Source organism: Anolis sagrei, chromosome Y (assembly GCF_037176765.1).
Source record: "Anolis sagrei isolate rAnoSag1 chromosome Y, rAnoSag1.mat, whole genome shotgun sequence".
NCBI lineage: Eukaryota > Metazoa > Chordata > Lepidosauria > Squamata > Dactyloidae > Anolis > Anolis sagrei.
Window position 1 is genome coordinate 19,335,282 of NC_090035.1, and position 24,679 is coordinate 19,359,960.

The 24,679-nt window shown below is 45.5% G+C and overlaps 1 protein-coding gene across 9 annotated transcripts in view; it reads right to left on the minus strand.

Annotated features, from left to right (window-relative positions):
* Positions 1–24,679, minus strand: part of LOC137095106 (ran-binding protein 3-like) — a 286,433-nt gene that overhangs the window by 201,198 nt on the left and 60,556 nt on the right. For 8 of the 9 annotated variants that reach the window (XM_067461370.1, XM_067461368.1, XM_067461369.1 and 5 more), the window contains one exon: positions 20,939–20,975. The exons of the other annotated variant lie outside the window; for it this stretch is intronic. In XM_067461370.1, the coding sequence (XP_067317471.1) occupies positions 20,939–20,975 (37 nt within the window). The remainder of the gene's footprint in view (positions 1–20,938; positions 20,976–24,679) is intronic. 9 annotated transcript variants of the gene reach the window in all.

Consider the following 24,679-nt stretch of genomic DNA (forward strand, 5'->3'; position numbering starts at 1 on the left):
TAGTTCCTTTCAAAATAAATAAGCCTTTATCATTTGGTTAGCCCTTAACAATTGGTGGCCGCTCTACACATTGGTGTCAGTGGACTGATTGAATCCTTTATATTGTTTTACAGTATTCATTTTGGTCTATGAATCTTTATAATTTGATTTGGCAGCTAGTGGGATCCATTAGTGATCCAAGTATAATATTGGTGGCAGCATTGGTGTATCGCTTGATCTTTGATGATCGATCGTTATAATTGGTCTGCAGCGGGGTGGATCGCATAACACCTCAATCCAGTACATTTTTACATAATCCTGAGGTAATTTTTTACCAAAAAGTGACATTTGAAAATTACCTCAGATAAAGAACTTCACTAGCGCCATTTTGAAATATAACAGACACCATGGCACCCCCCAAAGCAAAGAAAGGTACTTATGAAGAATCAGAAAGAGAAGGGGCTACCGAATCAGTTGAAACTGAAATACCAGTGCAAGGGAGTGGTCAGGAACAAATGGCTACCTCTTTGGTACTTGAAAGGATTAAACTAGAAATGAGAATGAAGGAACTTGAATTTCAGGAGAGGGAGAGAGAAAGAATGGCTGAGATAGAGAGGGGAAAATGCAAGTTCAAGGGAGGGAGAAGGAAAGAATGGCTGAAATAGAGAGGGAGAGTGGTGATGGAAAGAGAAAGGGAACGTTTGAAACATGAGGAGAGAATGGCAGAACTACAACTGAGAGAGAAAGAGGGAACTCCTAACTTAAATCAAAATCCAGACTCCACTATGCAAAGAGTTTTAAAGAACTTTCCTCGTTATTTGAAGAGTCATTCTTGGATAGCTTTGAACGTGCTTGCGATGATTTTGAGGTACCTGAAGCCAAAATGATGGTGTACCTGAGACCACTAATTTGTGGGGAACTTAGCGAGGTTTACGCTGATCTTCGAGATTCAGAAAGTGCGAATTACCTCATATTTAAGGAGAGAGTTAAGATAAGGTTTGGCCTGACACCTGAGCAGAGCAGGAAAACGTTCAGGGAAGTCAAATGAAAAGTGGGAGAGACTTTCTCACTATTAGGAAGCCGGTTAGAGAAAGCCCTAGATAGATGGCTAGATGGAAGTAAAACAACCACTTTCGAAGATTTAAAACATTTGATTTGTATGGAACAGTTTCACAGGCTGATCCCCATACAAATGAGGTGGTTTGTTAAAGATAAGAAAATTAAAAAGGTAGCAGATCTCACAGCTTGGTTGGACGAAATGGAGGTTGACTGGAATTTGAGTCATACCTCAGTAGCCACCAAATGGCCAAGGGAATAGGTTCCAAAAGAGAAAACTGACAGGGAGAGTCAAAACCCAGTCAGAAGGGACACCATTTCTGGGACTGCTACAGGGAAAATTTTCTGTTACTTCTGTCATCAAGAGGGTCATAAGAGAACGGCTTGCCCAAAACTGAATAATCAGAAAAGGCCAATCACACCACCTAAAACAGTTAAAGTGGTTAAACAAATATCTTCACACAAAGAAAATCACACTCCACACTCACAAGAAGAACCTGTAAAGATAATGTGAATATGAAGTACAGGCAAGAAAACAAATGGAGATTATTTGAGGGTGATAAAAGTTAAAGATCAAGAGTCAATGGGATTTAAAGACACCGGGTCAGATGTATCTCTAATAAGGCCTGAGTTTGTCAAAGAAGAACAGATACTTCCAGGCCAAAAATATAAGTTGAGAGGCATTTATGGTCCTGTATTCGAAGTGTCAGTGGCCAGAATCCCAATAGAATATAAAAATTACTCTGGAAAATGGAGAATGGGACTTTTTGATGATTTGGAAGTTCCAGTGTTGTTGGGGAATGATTTGGCAGACCGCTGTCACCATATCAACATGATTACCAGAAGCCAGGATAAACTAGAAAGGGAGGCTGAATGCAGTGTTGCGAGTTAACAGCCATCTGCCTCACGAGCAGAAAATGACAGCCATGAAATTCCCTTTAATTTAGACCAAAGCCATACCAAACAGTTTAAAATAGCCCAACAACAACATGAAAGTTTAAAAACCTTATGGGATGAAGTGGTCCCAGAAAATCACACACCCACAATTGAAGACCCAGTTTTATTTAAAGTTGTGGAGAATAAACTATATAGAGTTGTGAGGAGGCAGAAAAGCCCCAAATTCTTTGATGAAAGAACACAACTAGTAGTTCCACAGAAGTATAGGGCTAAAATCCTTAAGTTGGCCCATGATACCTTCAGTGGACATCTGGGTATTAAAAAAAACAAAAGACCGCATCCAGGCTAGATTTTTTTGGCCAGGAATGGGACGTGATGTGACAACATACTGTAAAACCTGTGAGACTTGTGAACTGGTTGGAAAAGCCAAAGACAAAACGAAGGGACTGTTACAGTCAATTCCAGTTGTCACTGTTCCTTTTGACAAGGTCGAGGTGGACATTATTGGCCCCATGTCCCATAAGACACAAGATAGACACAGATTTACAGATCTTGGTACTGCATTCATGTCTCAGATGATGCAAGAATTGTTCCGAACCTGCAGAATAAAACATCTAACTTCTACTCCATACCATCCCCAAACCAACAGCTTGACGGAGAGATTCAACGGTACCCTCAACCATATGCTGAAGACGTACGTCCATAAAAACCCTAATGATTGGGACAAGAAGCTGCAGCACTTTTTGTTCGCATATCGGGAAGTTCCACAAGCTAGCACCAAGTTCAGCCCATTTGAACACCAAGAGGACCTATGGACATTTTAAAAGAGGCATGGATGGGAGCCGAACACGTTCCAGAGACTGATACCATCAGTTACATTGGTAGGTTACTCACCTGTAACCATCTTTCTTCGAGTGGTCCTCTGTGAATCCACACATATGGAGATTGTGCGCCTGCGCAGGCTCCAACAGAAAACTTCCCAGTTTAAAACTTTTAAGTTTTGGCGGTAACTCCACCCAGCCGCCCGCAGGGCATAAAAGGAGCCCCGCGTGCACGCCCCGTAGTTCCTACGCCACTCTAGCGAGGAAAAAACGAGGTTTGCAAGAGGGGACGGCCTGGCGGGTTTGTGTGGATTCACAGAGGACCACTCGAAGAAAGATGGTTACAGGTGAGTAACCTACCATTTTTCTTCGTGGCCTCTGTGAATGCACACATATGGAGAGCTAGCAAGCTAAAGTCCCGGATGGTGGGAAGCAAACCAACAACCAAAATTAGGGACCAAACATGTTTATTAGGAAAACCAACAAAGGCATAAAAGTGTGCATGCCTACAAGTGGTAACATCTAAACGAGTAGTCAGGTGAGTTTGTCGAGAAGAAGCAATCGACAACAAAACATACATTCATGTAATAACCTCAAGTTTTGAAAGATATGTCATGAGCAAACACATGTAAGTACAAAAGCACTTTACAGGTACTTATTAATAAAGAAATGTTGCATAGAACAACCAGTTTGGTGTCAAAGTCAGTGAATATAACCTGAGGAAAACACATCAGTAGCAATGACGTAAACATATTATCGATGGAAAACACTGTAAAAGTACATCATCTGTTCTTGGAATACCCACAGTACATTTATATGGGGCAGGTGGCCAAAATCGCTCAACCGAACCCCGTGTCCCTTCGGGAGTGAGTGTCCAGGAGGTAGTGGGAGACAAAAGTCATTGGGGTCGACCAAATGACCGCTTTACAGATTAAGTCCAATGGAACCCCTCTGAGAAAAGCCGTAGTGGCTGCCATAGCCTGTGTCGACCTCGGACGGACCGAGGGAGGGGGAGGTCTGTGTGCCAGTTCGTAGCAGAGTTCAATAGTAGAGGCAATCCAGCGAGACAAACGCTGGGAGGAAATAGGTAGTCCAATCTTATCTTTAGCATAAGCAACAAAAAGTCTCTGAGTCTTTCGAACTGAGGCAGTTCTATGTCTATAAAATAGGAGTACCCTCCGGACATTGAGTGTATGGAGCTTTTTCTCGGTCGAGGAGGATGGCTCCTGGAAGAAAGCTGGGAGGACAATGTCCTCGTTAACGTGGAACGCTGATACCACTTTAGGCAGAAAAGTGATATCAGTTCTGAGCATCACACGGTCGGCATGGAACAACATGTATGGTTCGTCGACTCGAAGAGCTGATAGCTCGGAGGGTCGCCTGGCCGAAGTGATGGCAACAAGGAATGCCACTTTCCACGAAAGGAGGCGGAGGTCCACCGTGGCGAGAGGTTCAAATGGGGAGCCCGAGAGGTGGGCTAACACTAGTTCCAGGTTCCATCCTGCCGTGGGTGGGTGTATTGGGGGGTGGAGATGTGTGTACCCCTTGATGAAAGTCTTAATCAGATGGTGTTGGAATAGGGAAGGTAGCTCAAAAGTCTGGAGGTACCATGAGATCGCTGCAACATAGGACTTTATCGAGGCCAAGGTTAAGTTTTGGTTGGCCAAAGTCAAAAGGAAGTCCAAAATTGTTTGTATTGATGGAGGGAATTCGTTCAAGGAACGACCTCGAAGAAAAGTGTGTAACCGGGCAATACGATAGGCGTATGCCTTAAATGTCGCAGGTTTGTGTGCCGCTTCGAGGATCGAACGAAGTTCAGGCCTAAGCGATGCTATGGAGTTATTCTCCAGGCTGCAAGGTGCAGAGACGTGATGTCTGGGTGGAGCAGAAGGCCGTCTTCCCTCGACAGAAGGTCCGGTCGGCAGGGGAGCTGGATCATCTGGCTGTTGGATAAGTGGAGAAGAGTTGGAAACCAAATCTGTCTGGGCCACTCCGGAGCGATCAAGATGCAGTTGCAATGGGCCCTCTCGATTCTCTTGATGACCATGAGCAGAAGGGGAATCGGTGGGAATAGATAGAAAAACTCTGTCGACCAGTCCAACAGGAAGGCGTCCCCAAGGCACCCCTTGGGGAAGCTGATGATTGTCCGGTGAGGCAAACAAATCGATTGTCGGGAGGCCCCACTGGTCGAAGATATCCTGGAGAATCTTTGGGTCGAGCTTCCACTCGTGAGATGTCGCTGTCGAGCGGCTGAGTACATTGGCCTGGTCGTTGAGTTTGCCTGGCAGATGTATTGCTGTCGGAAGGATCGTGTACTTGCAGCACCACTCCCATAGCATTGTTGACAGTTTCAGGAGTTTTCTGGAACCCGTGCCTCCCTGTTTGTTTCTATAGAACATGACCACCATGTTGTCGGTCTGGATTTGGACCGTGTGGCCAGTCATGATTGGGAGGAAGGCCTTGAGGGCCTTGAAAATCGCTAGTAGCTCCAGATAGTTTATATGGTGCAGTCTTTCTAGAGGAGACCAGGTGTCTTGGATGGAGAACTGTCCCGTGTGTGCACCCCAGGCAAAGGTTGAAGAGTCTGTCGTTAGGATGACAGATGTTTGTTGGGGATGAAAGGGGAGGCCCACACAGATGTTTTGTCGGAGCGTCCACCATGTGAGCGGTCTTCGGACAGACGTCGGTATCGACAGGACTTTGAGGTCGGGATCTCAAGATGGGTTGAAGTTGTCGAGAAACCAACATTGAAGTGGTCGCATTCTGAGTCTGGCAAAAGGAGTGACCATCACCGTTGATGCGATGTGGCCTAACAAGACCTGGATGTGTCTTGCCCTGACTCTTCGAGCAGTTTTGCGGTGATGGAGCACCTGCTGAAGGGCCTGAAACCTGACCAGCGGGAGAGATACAGTCTCTGACAGGGAGTCGAATTGTGCTCCGATAAACTTTATCGATGTCGTTGGAGAAAGGTGTGATTTCTCGGCATTGATTTGTAGGCCGAGATCTTGTAGAAGGTCGAGAGTAAATACGATCTGCTTTCGGAGAAGATCTGGGGATCTCGACGCCAACAACCAGTCATCTAGATACGGAAAAATGCAGATTTTCTGTCTCCGAAGGTGCGCCGCGACGACAGACATACATTTGGTGAAAGTCCTTGGAGCCGTCCCGAGGTCGAATGGAAGGACGGAAAAACAGAAAGTCTGTTCCTTTATCTTGAAGGAGAGGAAGCGTCTGTGTGACTTCCTGATTGACAAATGGAAGTATGCATCTCTCAAGTCGATCGACGTGAAGTAATCTCCTCGATGGAGCATCGGGGCAATCGACAATACTGTCACCATCCTGAATTTGGACACATGGATAAATTTGTTGAGCGCCCTTAAGTCTAAGATTGGGCGAAGGGAACCATCCGGTTTCAGTACCGTAAATTACCGAGAGAAAAAGGCTCGATTGTCCAAGCAAGAGGGAGACCTTTGGATTGCTCCTTTTGCTAGCAGGGACTCAACTTCCAGCAAGATTGCGGGAGAGGGGTCCGTTCGCACCACAAGTCCTGTTGGAGGGAGTTGCTTGAAGTGTAACGCATAGCCTTCCCTGACAACCTTCAAGACCCACGCATCTGAGGTGATGCGTTGCCAATTTTGGAAGAAGTTCACGAGGCGATCGCCGAACTGGGGCCCGGGTGGTGGAATGAATGTTCGGGAGGGTTGTGGAGGTGGGTGGACAGTGGTGGTGACAGAAATATCTGAGACAGATGCGGTATCGTCAGGAAAAAGTCAAACCCGACGTCTTGGGTTGCCGTTAGCCGGCCTTTGTCGGGCACGCGACCTCTGCGGCTGTTGTGAGCGGCGCTGCTGCTGCTGTGGTTGTGCTGACGGCAAAGAACGAAACGTTTGCCTGGCAGCTTGATGGTGGTAAGTATTGCCACGGTGGTGTCAGTAATTGAACCATCGTGTGCGTTGAGGCTGAGGCTGGTTCTCCATTCCGCACTTAGAGGCCAAGATCTTATAGTCCTGATTGGCCTTAAGTTTATCGTCGGTTCCGGCGTTGAATAGGCTGAGGGCGTCGAATGGGAGGTCCTCGATCACTTGGCGGGAAGAGGTGGAGAGGCCCGATGAGCGAAGCCATGAATGTAGTCTGATAGCCACGGCGTGTGCTATCATCTTCCCCACAGTGTCGCCGGTATGTTTCGCCATTTGCATTTGGTGATGTGCAAGTGACGTAGCCTCTTGAGATAGGGCCAACATGACCAACCGATCTTCGTCAGAAAGCTTAGTGATGAATGGCTGGGCCTTTTCCCACAGAATTTGTTGGTAGGCTCCCATGCAGGCTCCATAATTAGCCATTCGTGCTAGAAGAAGAGCACCAGAATACAATTTCCTGCCGACCGCATCGAAGTGCTTGCCTTATGGTCTGACGTGGTATTAGATTGTCTGCCAGATTGAGCAGCCTTTACCACCACGGAATTTGGGTCCGGGTGGTGCTTAAGCCACTCCAGGCCGTCGTCGTCGGTACGGTACCAAGCCTCGATGCGTTTCGAGGTTGGTGGAATGGACGATGGCGTCTTCCAGGAGGCTTGGATGACCTCCAGCAGGTAAGGCAGAAAAAGTAAGAGGGGGGCTGGTGGGGCCTCGGACTGCACCCTCTTGAAAACAGGGTCAGTAACAGCCTTAAATAAAGATTTGCTTTATTTCGAGTCCCAAAGTCTCGGCCATTCGAGCCATTTGATCCGCGAAAGCCCGGACATTATCGGTCGGGGAGGGCGGGTCAGCCTCGTAAGCATCATGAGTCGGAGATCTCTCGATGCCGAGGGAGAGGACGGATTCTGAATGAATCGACCCCTGAATGTCCTTGTCTTCGTCTTCTTCATCAGAATGATGAAGGTTGTTGCTGGTGGATTGGTTGAGGCCTCGCAACTCCAACCAGAGAAGATGGTGGAGGCGGCTGTTTTGATGCCGAAGACTGAGCAGCTCTTGCCAGGCGGGCAGTCTGTCGACCTCGTTCCGGTGTCGAGGGAGGTGGGAAAAGCTCCTGCCTTGCAGCAGGTTGAGGGAGCTCTACCACAGTCTGAACCGATTGGCACGGTGAGATTTGGGTCTCAGTTTCCTCTGGTTGGGACTCAGGAGTTGGGTCCGGCAGAGGAGCCTGCTGCTGTGCCGGCTGGATTGGTGAGGACCTCGATGATGAATTCGCCGAAGATGTTTGTGTGACCCTCCTGGAGGAAGAGGAGGATGATGACCGCTGTTGGGGTCTCTTCTTTGCCGAAGAGACTTTCCCAGAGTTGGCGGAACAGGAGTCGATGTCGACTGGGCTCGGCGGGATTCCTCATGGGATCTTTTGAATGCAATCCTCATGGCCTACGTCGAAGGCGGCGTCGCCGTGTTCGACCTTGTCGACCGGACCGAGGCCACCGAACTCGATATCGAAGGTCGTCTCGTCGGGACCATCTGCGTCGTAACCGTACAAGGCTGTTTACGAGGTCTCTTCGACGCGGCAGAAGTTGTCAACGGAGGTCTGGATGGTCGATCCGTCGAGGTCGAAGGTTGAGACATCGCTGCCGAAGAAGTCGACGGTTGAGGTGCTAGGGTCTGCTCGTACAGGAGAGTACGAAGCCGAGCGGCCCTGTTCTTCCTCGACTGGGCCGTGAGCGCCTGACATTGTCGACACATCGAAGTGTTGTGTTCTTCGCCGAGGCAGCGAAGACACTTAGAATGTTTGTCGGAGTCAGGAAATTTCCTGGAGCATTGAATGCAATGCTTAAATCTAGTCGTTGACATACTAATCGAGAAGTTTCCGAGTGAGCTGAGCGGAGGAAAGAAAAGAACTACGGGGTGTGCGCGCGGGGCACCTTTTATGCCCTGCGGGCGGCTGGGCGCAGTTACCGCCAAAACTTAAAAGTTTTAAACTGGGAAGTTTTCCGTTGGAGCCTGCGCAGGCGCACAATCTCCATATGTGTGCATTCACAGAGGCCACGAAGAAAAATGAGGACTTACAGAGACATTTGGTAACTATGAGAGACTGCGTAGCTGAGAGTTTGGCATCTGCCCAGCTGAAACAAAAGGAGCAGGCGTATCTTCATGCAAGACACAGACACTTTAATGTGGGGGATAAGGTTCTGGTATTAAAAGCAAGATCTAAGAAAAAGCTTGAGGTTTCTTGGGAAGGACCTTATGTGGTACTGTCTAAAATTTCGGAAGTCACCTATCTAGTGGGAGAAAAGAGATGGGGGAAGATGTAAAACGTTACATGTAAATATGATTAAACCTTATCATTCCAGGGCTAGGGTAGTGATGCAAGTCTCCCAAGAGTCAGATGGGGAAGTTTCACTGTTTCACCTTGCAGATCCACAGAAACAACAGTTGAAAGATCTATTGCACCAGCATAGGGAGGATTTGTGGCATTGGGTAGAGAGATATTATAAAGTTCAGCCCTTTATACTTTGCCATGCCCAGATTGTTCCCAATTAAAGTTGAGTGTACCAGTTAACCAACACAAACCCCAGGGTAATAACATGGTAAAGTATGCCAGATGCATTTTCTAAAAAGGTTTCTTAACTGTACAGGTAGTATAAATGGTTATTTGCATCATGGAGTATTATATTTAAGGTAATGAATTGTGTTAATGTATTTAACATGTTTTCCCCCCACAGGAATGTATTTATTGTGTATAATGTATTGATTGCTTGATATATATAATAATAATCTTTGCAAATATGTTTATTGCAGAACGTATTTAGATGTGTTGTTTACTAAAGGGAAGGTAGATAGATTAGTTAAAGGGTTTAGCTAGGTTTAGAATATAAAGTTAGGCTTTGCTTCAGAAGAGGTAGGCAAATCTCTTCACTTCGCAAAACATCTTGAGATGGGGAGGGATGTGATGAATCCTTACCTTATATACAGCCAGGATGCAGGGCCTGGAGAAGCAGGCCCTGTAAGCTTAGGAAGATAGGAAGTGGGCTAGGCGAAGCATCAGTGGCCATTTTGGAGAAGGGAGACGCCATCTTAAGTGTAGTTCAGGGAGATAGGGGCGTGTCCTAGGCATAAGACAGCAGGGAATGGCTGGGATTGGTGCAAAGAAAGGGGACCTAGCTTTGGAGAAGCTGACAGGAAAAAAAATAGCGTTTTAAAATCTGGAGGCTGGTGTGTGTTAGAGGAGAGAGTTGGAGCGGATATTTAGGAGAGAGCAATTGTTGATTAGGAATAGCAGTGAAGAATTAGGAAGAAGTCTAACTTGGAAATAGATTCTAGATAGTTACTTCATAGGAAGGACTATAACTAGACAGTCCCTGAGGTATTGGGCTGTTTGTAGGGAAGAATCTATTTTGAGGGGAAAATATATATTCCCAGTTTTGAAATCGTGACGGAAACTGAATTCAAGCACTGTACTATTTAATGCAACCGATAAACTTTTTGTACCTGAAATACTTTCAAGACTGTTTAATAAACTTGTTATTCTTTTTTCACACTACCACAGACTGTGTGTGAGTATCTTAGATAAGAATATAACCTCTCTAAGCCATAACAAACAGCATTGTAACATAAAGGAGTGTTGCTTGGTTTCCCTCAGCACTAAAAAAATAGAAAGTTGGCAGCATAGCCAAGCAGAAGAAACAGTTTCCATAAATTTGAGTCATCATCCATTATACAGCCAAAAACTTACACAGTTTATACTTCTCCCTGTTAAAAAAAGAATAGTTCCTTTCAAAATAAATAAGCCTTTATCATTTGGTTAGCCCTTAACAATTGGTGGCCGCTCTACACATTGGTGTCAGTGGACTGATTGAATCCTTTATATTGTTTTACAGTATTCATTTTGGTCTATGAATCTTTATAATTTGATTTGGCAGCTAGCGGGATCCATTAGTGATCCAAGTATAATATTGGTGGCAGCATTGGTGTATCGCTTGATCTTTGATGATCGATCGTTATATACAGCCATGTTCTAGCAGTAATTTCACATTCCTGACATTTGGCTTCCATCTGTGGCTAGCATCTGCCAAGGATCTGATGGTGGTAAAGCAAGTGGAATATGTATACCCATGGAATGTCCAGGGTGAGAAGAAACCAAGTATAAAGGGTGCAATAAACAAGGTTGATTTGCAAGTGTTTGAGTAAGATCCCTCCACTAAGTGACTAAGAAGATGGCATAGTCCATTAGTGAAGGCATCTGCCTGGGCTTTGTTCGCTCTGATGTGATTATTGCCTGGAGACATTCTTTGCCTGGGGGCATCCAATCAGAAAAAACAGCAATAGCAGGACACATGACAAACCAAGCTGGGCACAGAATATTATTTGAGAACAGGGGACTTCTACACCATCCTGACTACCATCATGTCAGACTACACAGAGAAGCCATTGAAATCCCCAAGCATATGGACAGTTTCAACAGAAAGGAGGAAACAAAATTGGGCTAGCAGTATTAAAAAAAAACTACCCCCTCGATGGACTGTCACCTTGTCGTGGTGAGGAGGCTTGCGCGTTCCGATGAACCTGTAGGGACAACAACTGGAGTCGTGCACTCCCAGGAGTGGCCGCGGGGGAGGTTCCAGACCAAGCACAGTCCGAAGACCCAAAGACCTCAACGGCGGAGCAGGCGGAGGATAACATGGTACATGTTACAACGGCTGCGAAGGCGGAAGAAGGCTGCAACAGACTGAGAAGCCACGGTCATTGTGTTAAACTACATCACCAGTGGAACCTCACTCTGGAAAGTCTGTTGTGTTGATCAGTTGTGCACTGACCTCCACACATTAAAAAAACCCACGCACAGGCGTCTTCCAAAGAAATTAAAACAAACCAACCAAAGTCCCATGGCGATCAGTGAGTGGCGACGGGAGCAGGACTGTGAAATCTGGAAGCCCCTAGTCACAGACTGGCACATGGGCGGTGGGTACGGACTCAGTCATTCCACCTCAAGGTCCAAGGCAGTTGAGTAGTTCGGCAGCTGTATCCGCGACTGAGCAGCCCTTTTGAGGACCCACATTGCTCACCCCACATGGGGAGGGGGCTAGAAAAGGTGCCCTAAACATAGTCTGCCTCACTTATCCCTGACTGGACTGCTGCGTCCAGTGGGGTCACCACCCTGCGGCCAGAAAAGGAAAATGAACTTCGGTACGTGGAACGTACGGACATTGATGGACAACAGTGGCAGTGAACGCCCCGAACGCAGAACTGCCATCATTGCAAGGGAGCTGGGACACTTCAACATCGACATAGCAGCCCTTCAGGAGACCCGGAGAGCAGGAGAGGGCCAGCTGAAGGAAGAAAAAGGAGGCTACACCTTCTTCTGGAAGGGACTGCCCGAAAAAGACCAAAGAATGCACGGAGTTGGCTTCGCCATCAGAAATGATCTGATGAAACATCTGTACGAAGCACCCACTGGCATCAACGAATGACTCTCAACCCTCCGAATCGATCTTGCAAAAAACCAACGGGCAACCATCATAAGTGCCTATGCACCAACACTAGATGCTGACGAAGACATCAAGGAGAAATTCTACTGTCAGCTGGACACCGTCCTATCGGGGATATCTAAGGAGGACAAAATCATCCTCCTGGGGGACTTTAATGCAAGAGTCGGGCGAGACTTCGACCTGTGGCCAGGGACCATAGGAAAAGACGGGGTTGGAAACAGCAACTCAAATGGCATCCTGCTTCTCACCAAATGTGCGGAGCACAACCTTGTCATCACCAACACGCTCTTCCGCCAGAAAAACAAGTTCAAGACATCATGGAAGCACCCCCGGTCAAAGCATTGGCACCTCTTAGACTATGTAATCACACGCGCCAGAGACCGCCGTGACGTGCTCCTCACAAGAGCCATGACAGGTGCTGACGACTGCTGGATTGACCACAGGCTAATTCGATCCTCGATGGCTATCAAGATCGCTCCCAAGCGCAGACTCCAAGGAAGGAAGACAAGGCGCAAAATGAACACCCAAGCCCTTCAGGAGCCCTCCTGACGAGCCCATCTCCAAAAAGCACTCAAGGACCATCTACCCACAGTACACCCCGAAAATGTCAAAGAACACTGGAACAAACTGAAGACCTCCATCATCCAAGCCTGCGAAGAAACTATTGGATACCAAGCAAAGAAACATCAAGACTGGTTTGATGAAAATGACATCGAGATCCAACAGCTAATTGACAAGAAAAGGAAAGCCTTCCAAGCATGGCAGAGAGACATCAACTGTGCTGCTAAGAAAAAGATCTATGCCAGTGCAAAAGCTGAGGTCCAAAGAAGGACAAGAGAACTCAAGAACATCTGGTGGACAAAGAAGGCCGAAGAAATCCAACACCTGGCAGATACCCATAATGCTCAGGGATTTTTCAAAGCTACAAAGGTCATCTATGGACCAAGAAACCATGGCATACAGCCTCTACGCTCATCAGATGGAACCAAACTCCTGAAGGACCAAAAATCAATTACCCTACGTTGGAAAGAACACTACCAAAGCCTCCTGAACCGCAGCTCCAATGTGGCCAAAGAGGTCCTCTCACAAATCCCACAACAACAAACCAGGGATGAGCTTGCAGCACTGCCTAGTTTGGAAGATGTCAGCAATGCCATCAGCCAACAGAAGAATAACAAAGCCAGTGGACCAGATGGGATCTCTGCTGAAATCTTTAAAGAGGGAGGACCTGAGCTGACACACCAACTCCAAGAGCTCATAGAAAAAGTGTGGGTGACCAAGAAAATCCCAGCAGATTTCAAGGATGCCACCATCATCACCCTCTTCAAAAAAGGGGGAAGAACAGACTGCGGAAACTATCGAAGTATCTCCCTTCTAACCTCCACTGGGAAAATCCTCGCAAGAATCCTTGCAAACCGCCTTCTGCCCCTCTCAGAAGACAGCCTCCCAGAATCCCAGAATGGCTTCCGCCCCTCCAGAGGAACAGTGGACATGATCTTCACTGCACGACAGCTCCAAGAAAAATGCAGGAAACAAAACCAACCTCTGTACATGGCATTCATCGACTTGCAAAGGCATTCGACACAGTGAATCGCAGCACTCTCTGGACCATCCTCCACAAAATTGGGTGCCCTAACAAATTTGTGAACATCCTGCGACTCCTCCATGATGACATGATGGCAACAGTCTTGGACAGCAATGGCTCCCAAAGTGACCCATTTAAAGTGGAATCCGGTGTCAAACAGGGATGTGTTATTGCCCCAACTCTATTCTCCATCTTCATCGCTATACTTCACCTTGTTGATGGGAAGCTTCCCACCGGAGTGGAAATAATCTATCGGACAGATGGCAAGCTATTCAACCTCAGCAGACTTAAAGCCAAAACCAAGGTTACAACAACAGCTGTTATAGAACTCCAGTATGCTGATGACAATGTCGTCTGTGCACATTCAGAAGAAGATCTACAAGCCACTCTAAACACCTTCGCAGAAGCATATGAGAAGTTCGGCCTGTCACTGAACATTGAGAAAACCAAGGTGCTGTTCCAGCAGTCACCAGCCAATCCCTCTCCAATGCCAGAGATACAGCTTAATGGTGTAACATTAGAAAATGTTGACCATTTCCACTACCTTGGCAGCCACCTCTCCACCAAAGTAAACATCGACGCCGAAATACAACACCACCTGAGCTCTGCAAGTGCAGCATTTTCCAGAATGAAGCAGAGAGTGTTTGAGGACTGGGACATCCGTAGAGAGACCAAGGTGCTTGTCTATAAAGCTATTTTCCTCCCAACCCTGCTATATGCTAGTGAGACGTGGACTGTCTACAGACGTCACATGCAGCTCCTGGAACGTTTCCATCAGCGCTGCCTCCGGAAAATCCTGCAAATCTCCTGGGAAGATAAGCGGACAAACGTCAGTGTGCTGGAAGAAGCAAAGACCACCAGCATTGAAGCGATGGTCCTCCAACATCAACTCCGCTGGGCCGGCCACGTTGTCCGGATGCCTGACCACCGTCTCCCAAAGCAGTTGCTCTATTCCAAACTTAAGAACGGAAAATGGAACGTTGGTGGACAGGAAAAGAGATTTAAAGATGGGCTCAAAGCCAACCTTTAAAACTCTGGCATAGACACTGAGAACTAGGAAGCCCTGGCCCTTGAGCGCTCCAGCTGGAGGACAGCTGTGACGAGCAGTGCTGCAGAATTTGAGGAGGCACGAGTGGAGGGTGAAAGAGAGAAACGTGCCAGGAGAAAGGCGCGTCAAGCCAACCCCGACCGGGACCGCCTTCCACCTGGAAACCAATGCCCTCACTGCGGAAGAAGATGCAGTGCAAAATTAGGGCTCCACAGCCACATACGTACCCACAAGGAAATCCATAATGGAAGACCATCTTACTCGTCCAATGAGGGATCGCCTAAGTAAGTAAGTATTAAAAAAAAAACTCCAGAATCGAGGCAGTAAATAAAGGGGAATTCCAGATAGCAAACCATTGAAAGCCAGTGAATTCGACCCAGGCTAAGGATGTCTCCAGGCAGCAAACAATTCAAAGGGAACAAAGGCCTGGCTACTTCCAACATAATAAAATTGTTGTTGTTGTTTTACTGACACAAAAACACAGTATAACACAGCAAATATACATGCGTGATTTCGCATCACAAAATCACAAGTCAAACACTTCCCAAGCGTTTAGGACTGTGTGATGTATTTTCGAATGATTCAAGTAAGGTGGCCTTCTGCTGTTGACAGATTACAATTTTGTCGATATTTATTGTTTCCAAATGCCATCTGAGATATTTTGGCACAACACCCAGTGTGCCAATTACCACTGCGACCACCTCTACTGGTTTATGCCAGAGGCTCTGCAGTTCAATTTTGAGGTCCTGATAACGGCTGAGTTTTTCCCGTTGCTTTTCTTCAATTTGGCTGTCACCTGGTATGGTGAAATAAACTATCTTTTTTCTTTTCTTTTCCACAATCGTGATGTCTGGTGTATTGTGTTACAAAACTTTGTCAGTCTGGATTCCAAAGTCCCACAGTATTTTTGCATGTTCATTTTCCACTACCTTTGCAAGTTGATGATCCCACCAGTTCTTTACTGCTGACAGATGGTACTTGTGGCATAAGTTTCAATGAATCATTTGGGCCACATAGTTGTGTCTCTGTTTGTAGCCCATCTGTGCGATTTTCTTGCAGCAGCTGAGGATATAATCAATTATTTCATCAGCTTCCTTGCACAGTCTGCATTTTGGGCTATCAAGATGATTTTTCGATCCTGGCCTTAATTGGATTTGTTCTGATGGCTTGCTCCCGGGCTACAAGAATCGGTTATTATTATTATTATTATTATTATTATTATTATTATATCTCCAGGCAGCAAACAATCAAGAGTTACTGGACACCACCCAGACAAATTCAAATTGTAGAAATACATTTTAATATGTGTATTTACAGAATTTTTACAATGTTTATGTGGTTAAATATGTTTAATCCGTCTCAAGCCATGCGAGGCGGTTGGTAATAATAATGATGATGATGTCTCCAAGCAGCAAGCAACCAAGGGCTAGTGAACGCCACCCAAACAAAGGATGTCTCCAGACAATAAACAATGGAAAGGGAACAAAGGCTAGGCAACTTCTAGGCAGATGCCCCCCTCACTATGGACAATGCTATCTTCTTAGTTACTCACATGCTAATGCTAACTCCCCTAGATGGATTGTCACATTATTGTGGTGAGGGGGCTTGCATGTTCTGATGAACCTTGGGCACAACAACTGGAATCGTGCACTCCCAGGAGTGGCCATGGGGGAGGTTCCAGACCAAGCACAGTCCAAAGACCCAAAGACTTCAACGGCGGAGCAGGCGGAAGATAACATGATAAAGGTTACAACGGCTGTGAAGGCGGAAGAAGGCTGCAATAGACTGAGAAACCACGATCATTGTGTTAAACTATATCACCAGTGGAACCACACTCTGTGATGACTGTGTGTCGATCAGTGTGCACTGACCTCCACACATTAAAAAAAAACTCACGCACAGGCATCTTCCAAAGAAAAGAAAAACAAACCAACGAAAGTCCCATGGCGATCAGCGAGTGGCAACGAGGGTAGGACTGTGAAATCAGGAAGCCCCTAGTCACAGACTGGCACATGGGCGATGGATACGGACTCAGTCATTTTACCTCAAGGTCTGAGGCAGTTGAATAGTTTGGCAGCTGTATCCATGACTGAGCAGCGCTTTTGAGGACCCACTCTGCTCACCCCACATGGGGAAGGGGCTAGAAAAGGTGCCCTAAACATAGTCTGCCTCTCTTATCCCTGACTGGACTGTCGCGTCCAGTGGGGTCACCACCCTGCGGCCAAAAAAGAAAAATAAACTTCGGTACATGGAACATACGGACACTGATGACAACACTGACAGTGAACACCCCAAACACAGAAATGCCATCATTGCAAGGGAGCTGGGACGCTTTAATATCGACATTGCAGCCCTTCAGGAGACCCGGAGAGCAGGAGAGGCACAGCTGAAGGAAGAAAAAGGAGGCTACACCTTGGTCTGGAAGGGACTACCCGAAGAAGAGCAAAGAATCCATGGAGTTGGCTTTGCTATCAGAAATGATCTGGTGAAACATCTGACCAAAGCACCCACTGGCATCAACGAACGACTCTCAATTGATCTTGCCAAAAATCAACAGGCAATCATCATAATTGTCTGTAGACAAACACTAGCTGCTGATGAAGACATCAAGGAAAATCTTTACTGTCAGCTGGACACCGTCCCATCGGGGATACCTAAGGAGGACAAAATCATCCTCCTGGGGGACTTTAATGCAAGAGTCGGGCGAGACTTCGACCTGTGGCCAGGGACCATAGGAAAAGACGGTGTTGGAAACAGCAACTCGAATGGCATCCTGCTTCTCATCAAATGTGCAGAATACAACCTTGTCATCACCAACATACTCTTTCGCCAGAAAAACAAGTCCAAGACATCATGGAAGCATCCCCGGTCAAAGCATTGGCACCTCTTAGAATATGTAATCACACGTGTCAGAGACCACCGTGACGTGCTCCTCACAAGAGCCATGACAGATGCTGACGACTGCTGGACAGACCACAGGCTAATCCGATCCACAATGGCTATTAAGATTGCCCCCAAGTGCAGACTCCAAAGAAGAAGGAAACGGCGCAAGCCATTCAGGAGCCCTCCAAATGAGCCCTTCTCCAAACAGCACTCAAGGACCATCTACCCACAAAACACCCCAAAAATGTTGAGGAACATTGGAACAAACTGAAGATCTCCATCATCACAGCCTGCAAAGAAACTATTGGATATCAAACCAAGAAAAATCAAGATTGGTTTGACAAAATGACAACAAGATCCAACAGCTAATTCACAAGAAAAGGAAAGCCTTCCAAACATGGCAGAGAGACATCCACTGTGCTGCTAAGAAAAAGATCTACGCCAGCACAAAAGCTGAGGTCCAAAGAAGGACAAGAGAACTCAAGAACATCTGGTAGACAAAGAAGGCTGAAGAAATCCAACACCTGGTAGATATCCATGATGCTCAGGGATTTTTCAAAGCCACAAAGGTCATCTATGGACCAAGAAACCATGGCATACAGCCTTTCCGCTCATCAGATGGAAAACTCCTGAAGGACCAAAAATCAATTACCCTACGTTGGAAAGAACACTACCAAAGCCTCCTGAACTGTGCAGCTCCAATGTGGCCAAAGAAGTTCTCTCACAAATCCCACAACAACAAACTAGGGATGAGCTTGCAGCATTGCCTAGTTTGGAAGAAGTCAGCAATGCCATCAGCCAACAAAAAAATAACAAAGCCAGCAGACCTGATGGGACCCCTGCTGAAATCTTTAAAGAGGGAGGACCTGAGCTAACACAACAACTCCACCAGCTCATAGAAAAAGTGTGGGTGACCGAGAAAATCCCAGCAGATTTCAAGGATGCCACCATCATCACCCTCTTCAAAAAAGGTGAAAGAACAAACTGCGGATACTATTTTCTCGGTCTCCCTCCTACCCTCCGCTGGGAAAATCCTCACAAGAATTCTTGCAAACCGCCTTCTACTCTTCTTAGAAAACACCCTCCCAGAATCGCAGAACGGCTTCCACCCCTCCAGAGGAATTATGGACATGATCTTCACTGCACGAAAGCTCCAAGAAAAATGCAGGGACAAAATCAACCTCTGTACATGGCATTCATTGACCTTGCAAAGGAATTCGACACAGTGAATCACAGTGCTCTCTGGACCATCCTCCAAAAAATTGGGTGCCCAAACAAATTTGTGAACATTCTGCGACTCCTCCATGATGACATGATGGCAACAATCCTGGACAGCAGTGACTCCCAAAGTGACCCATTTAAGGTGGAATCAGGTGTCAAACAGGGATGTGTTATTGCCCCAACTTTATTCTCCATCTTCATCACTATGATACTTCACCTTGTTGATGGGAAGCTTCCCACCAGAGTGGAAATCATCTATCGGACAGATGGCAAGCTGTTTAACCTCAGCAGACTGAAAGCCAGAACCAAGATTACAACAACATCTGTTATAGAACTCCAGTATGCTGATGACTAAGTTGTCTGTGCGCATTCAGAAGAAGATCTACAAGCCACTATAAACATCTTTGCAGAAGCATACGAGAAGCTCGGCCTGTCATTGAACATCAAGAAAACCAAAGTGTTCTTCCAGCAGTCACCAGCCAACCCCTTTCCAATGCCAGAGATACAGCTTAATGGTGTAACATTAGAAAATGTTGACCATTTCCGTTACTTTGGCAGCCACCTCTCCACCAAAGTCAACATCGACACCGAAATACAACACCACCTGAGCTCAGAGCGCAGCATTTTTCCAAATGAAGCAGAGAGTGTTTGAGGACCGGGACATCCGTTGGGATACCAAGATGCTTGTTTATAAAGCTATTGTCCTCTTAACCCTGCTATATGTCTGTGAAATGTGTACTGTCTACAGAGGTCACATGCAACTCCTGGAACGATTCCATCAGTGCTGCCTCCGGAATATCCTGCAAATCTCTTGGGAGGACAGGTGGACAAATGTCAGCATGCTGGAAGAAGCAAAGACCACTAGCACTAAAGCGATGGTCCTCCGCCATCAACTCTGCTGGACCGGCCACATTGTCTGGATGCCTGACCACTGTCTCCCAAAGCAGTTGCTCTACTCCGAACTCAAGAACGGAAAAAGGTGAACAGGAAAAGAGATTTAAAGATGGGCTCAAAGCCTACTTTAAAAACTCTGGCATAGACACTGAGAACTGGTAAGACCTGGCCCTTGAGCACTCCAGCTGGAGGTCAGTGTGACCAGCAGTGCTGCAGAATTTGAAGAGGCACGAATGGAGGGTGAAAGTGAGAAACGTGCCAAGAGGAAGGCGCATCAAGCCAACCCCGACCAGGACCGCCTTCCACCTGGAAACCAATGCCCTCACTGTGGAAGAAGATGCAGATCAAGAATAGGGCTCCACAGCCACCTACAGACTCACAAGAATTCTGATCCTGGAAGACTATCCTACTCGGCCAACGAGGGATCACCTAAGTAAGTAAGTAAATAAGTAAGTAATGCTAACTGCACTTTGACAGGAAGAGCAGCAAGCAGATCATACCCTTCTCTCAAGCCATTTTAAATCTTCTTAAGTTGGACAACTAGGGCCTGGGATATATGTGGGAAAGTAATCTTAACACATGAAGAAATACACCGGAAAGGCACCAAAGCAATCTGCCATTGTCGCCCCCTTAAAAACCAACTTTGATTCCCTTGGACCAGGGCTGGGGTTAACAAGTAGGTTAACCAGTTTCAGTAAAATCTTGCCAATCAAAAGGCTGACAGTTCAAAGCCTGGATCAGGATGAGCTCCTGGCCTTCAGCCGAGCTTCTGCCTACCTCGCAGATCAAAAACAGCAGTTGTTAGTAGATAAATATAAATACTGCTTTAAGTGGAGAGGCATTTAAGGCACCCATAAGGTAATGCCAGAAAAATACTGGCGAGTCAATCAAAGTGGAGAAAGCCAGCATGGAAAGTCAAATGACAGCACCCCTTGTGGTCGGAACCGAGCACAACCTCCAAGATGCAGAAGATGGGAAAGCCTATATATATAGTTCTCTGTTTTGTCATTGTATAACAGCACTGAATGTTTGCCATATATGTGTTCATTGATCCACTCTGAGTCCCCTTCGGGTGAGAAGGGCAGATTATAAATACTGTAAATAAATAAATACTGTTTAAACTGGACCATAAATGCCAATGTGCTCACCTTCCCTATCTTCTGGACTTGACCCATCTGCTGACCTCTGGAAGACAAAAGACAAAAAGAATAATATATGGGCAGCCCAAGTTGCAGGTTCTCTGAAGGTTTCACAAAACATCTCGGGATGATTCCTATCAAATGCAGCAGACAATCAAATAAACCAGACCTTTCCAAACATTGTGTGTTGGTGACACGGCTTTAAGGCAGGCATTATATGCTGGAAATGTAAGCAAATGAAAAAATCTTCTATCATACGTGTTGGATTTGCCCATATTATATTATATTACATTACATTACAATATATTATATTATGATATTATATATATTATAATATAATATAATATAATATACAATTATAATATAATATAATAATAATAATAATAATATAGTAATATAATAATATATTATAATATAAAATGTTGTTGTTCATTCGTTCAGTCGTCTCCGACTCTTCGTGACCTCATGGACCAGCCCACGCCAGAGCTCCCTGTCGGCCGTCACCACCCCCAGCTCCTTCAAGGTCAGTCCAGTTATATTATATTATGAAATAATATAATATTATAATAATATTATAATAATATAATATATAGTATATAGTAATAATAGTTTTAAGCTGCTGGGTGAGGAAGGGAATCAGCAGAGCAAAGGTGGCTGGCAGGAGGGGAGAGACCGTAAGTGGGGTAAATGTGCCGCTTGCTAGCTTGCTACCGGGGAGGGAAGAGAAACGGCGAGATTGTAAAACTTGCACCAGACATATGAAAATAATTACAAAAATTGGAAAATTTGTTTCGATTCCTAATTACTCCTCACACTATTCCTGCATAACTCGATATTGGATCGTAAGCTATTTTAAATACGAATCCATAACAAGTAACGAAAATAACGAACACGATCGCCCAAGCCTGCTATTTATCTATCTATCTATCTATCAATCTACCAGTACATCCTTCCTTCCTTCTTTCTTTCTTTCCATCTATCTTTCCATCTATCTAGATGGGTAGATATCCATCCATCCATCCATCCATCTACCCATCTATCTTTCTACCACTACGTGTCTATCTATTTATCTAGTTTGTGGACCATTTCAAAAGAAAGGAGGAAGATGAAGATGAAGAATATCTGGTTAGCAGTATTTTAAAACTCCCTAGAATCAAGACAGTAAAAAAGAAACAGAAGAACTCCAGGCATCAAACAATCAAGTGTCAGCTGGCACCTTCCAAAGAGAGGATGCCCCCAGGCAACAACAGTTAGGCTTTGCAGCTGCAAGGCTACTCAATGGTAATCAAGCTGGCTAATTGCAACATTTACACTTGCTTCAAACAGATAAGGAATCTTTCTCCCACTTTGGACATTTTTCTACTGGGGGGGGGGGGGGGGTATTCACTTTACTTGTCTCATTTCCAACAGATCTCTGAACCTCTGAGGATCTCAATGAAGAGAGGAAAGCAGGGAAATAAATATAGTAACAAATATGAATATCACTGTAAACAGTGCACAATCTTGAGCTCAACACCTTGTTCAGAAATATCTGGGAAACCATGTCCAAAAGTAGAAGGACTAAAGATGTGAGAGCCAACAGTTTAGATGCCCAAGAAACATCTCATATGCAACAAACCCTGATTTCACCACAAATTTCAGCCACAAAGATTGAGACGAGACACCACACAGGTCATCATATTGTGAACCTACTCCAGGATGCACTCAAAGGAAAAACAAGTCAATCTGAGACTTACACCACACACACACAGACAAATAGAATAAAAAAACCTTGACTTCCTTCAAAGTCTGGTGAGACATGTTCAGATTAATCCCGTTTCCAAGGGGGTTAAATTCCACAGTTTTACCCTACTCAACAAAGTGTGCTTTGAGTCTCCTTTAAGTCTTAAAGTGGGGTATAAATAGACATAATAATATTCTATAATGCCACCTTGAGTCTCCTTTGTGAAGAAAAAAAGCATTTATTTATTTAAAATAAATTATTTATTTATTTATTTATTTTATCATGTCAGGAGAAACCAAACAGTTGTATTTTATTTTAAAACACACACACACACAAAACCTCAAAAACCCACAATACTGATTCTAATACTAATAATATGTACACAGTTGCTTTGAGTCCCCTTGTCGAGAGAAAAAGCAGGGTATAAATAAACATCATCATCATCAAATGATGCTTTGTGTCTCCTCCGTGGAGAGAGAAAGCAGGGCATAAATAACAATCTCTATATATAATAAAAGTGAAAATATGTACGCATGTATGTGACAGGGGTGTTGCAACGCCAGGGAGGGAACCAGTTTGTAAAGAAGCATGTACCTATGTGCAGTTTTCTGCCAACACGTTAATATCTGGTACTCTCTGTGTGTTGTAAAACAAAAGCCTCTTTTCTTTGAATCACAGGCTGGAGGCTCTTTTATATGTAACAAAGTTTATTCAAATACCTCAGGCTCCAAACACTGAATACAATTTTTTGTGTGTGTCTTGTTACAGTTCTTGATGCTTACATTTAGTTACACTTGCTTGGTTAACCTCTCTCAATAACTTTCAAAGTTCCACATACACGAACATGTTACTTCCTTTTATATTCTGAAAATAGGCAACACGGGCCTTTTTTTACTTTCCTTAAGACTCAAGATCTATTTATCTAGCTGCTTTTCACAAACAGCAATTCCTAAAACTTCTTCTTTAAGTACTTATTCCTGACAGGCTCTGTTTCCAATTCTTTAACTGTACTTCACAAACGGCAGTCCTTAACCAACTGTCATTTTTTAAACTCTCCTGAGAGAAGCAATAAACCAAGGTCTCTCCATTTTGGGCTTATCTATCTCAAAGGTGACAGGGAAAGCATATTTCCAGCCTCTCAGTCTAAAAAGCAACCTTTACTTTTCTGTCTTTTGAAATAGGTGTCGCAATACGCAGCAGCTTGTCAGCTTGTACCAAGAGACCGTTTGTGGTCAGCCAATGTGGTCAGCTAGTTACTGTTGAGAAATGTATGCAATATGTTATGCTATAAATAATGTATATGGGAGATGTTTACAAGAACGGAAAGGGTCTTGCTAAATATGAAACGGTTTTGCGGTGGGCCGATTCCCCAAAGTGTTTACGCAGGAGGAATGGGTTGCCCAACCCAAAACTGTCGATAGGGGAAAAGGGGAACTTCTTCTTCGTAAACAGCCCTTCTATAGAAGCCCCAGTACCAGAGGGTCCAGAGGCAGACAGGACTTTGACTGCCATGTTATGTACATGACTTTCTGTCTGTCTCCTATTGCGCAATATGAATAAAGCTTGTGCTTGCTTGGTAAACTCTTGGACTCCTGCTTTGGATTCATAGCGAACTGGTAAGATCTTTGGGTTTTCTGCTACATTTTCTGGTGCATTGGCCAGGAAGAAGCGCTAAGAGGATCACTAAGATCTAGCGCTGCCAGGATCGCTGAAATCCCGCAGGAGTGGTTTTTGAAAGCCACAGAGTCCATTCTCCCTCCTGGGACGCTGCGACCGATTCGCGTTGAGAGCGGCCGCGATACTGAACCGACGGATTCGTTTCGCTAGCGACCGGAGAGGGGAAAACGTAAACTCTGCCAAATTAAAAAGTTAGAGGCAACCACAACCGACACCCCCGGGGGAAGAGAGGTTGGCATTTTAGCTGTCATCCCCTCTGAAAGACGGCCGTGGGACCTGGACCGCTTGCCACGGGATCCTGAGTTGGCTTGGATCAGGCAAGTAGAATTTCTTGGGCATGCATTGTTTGG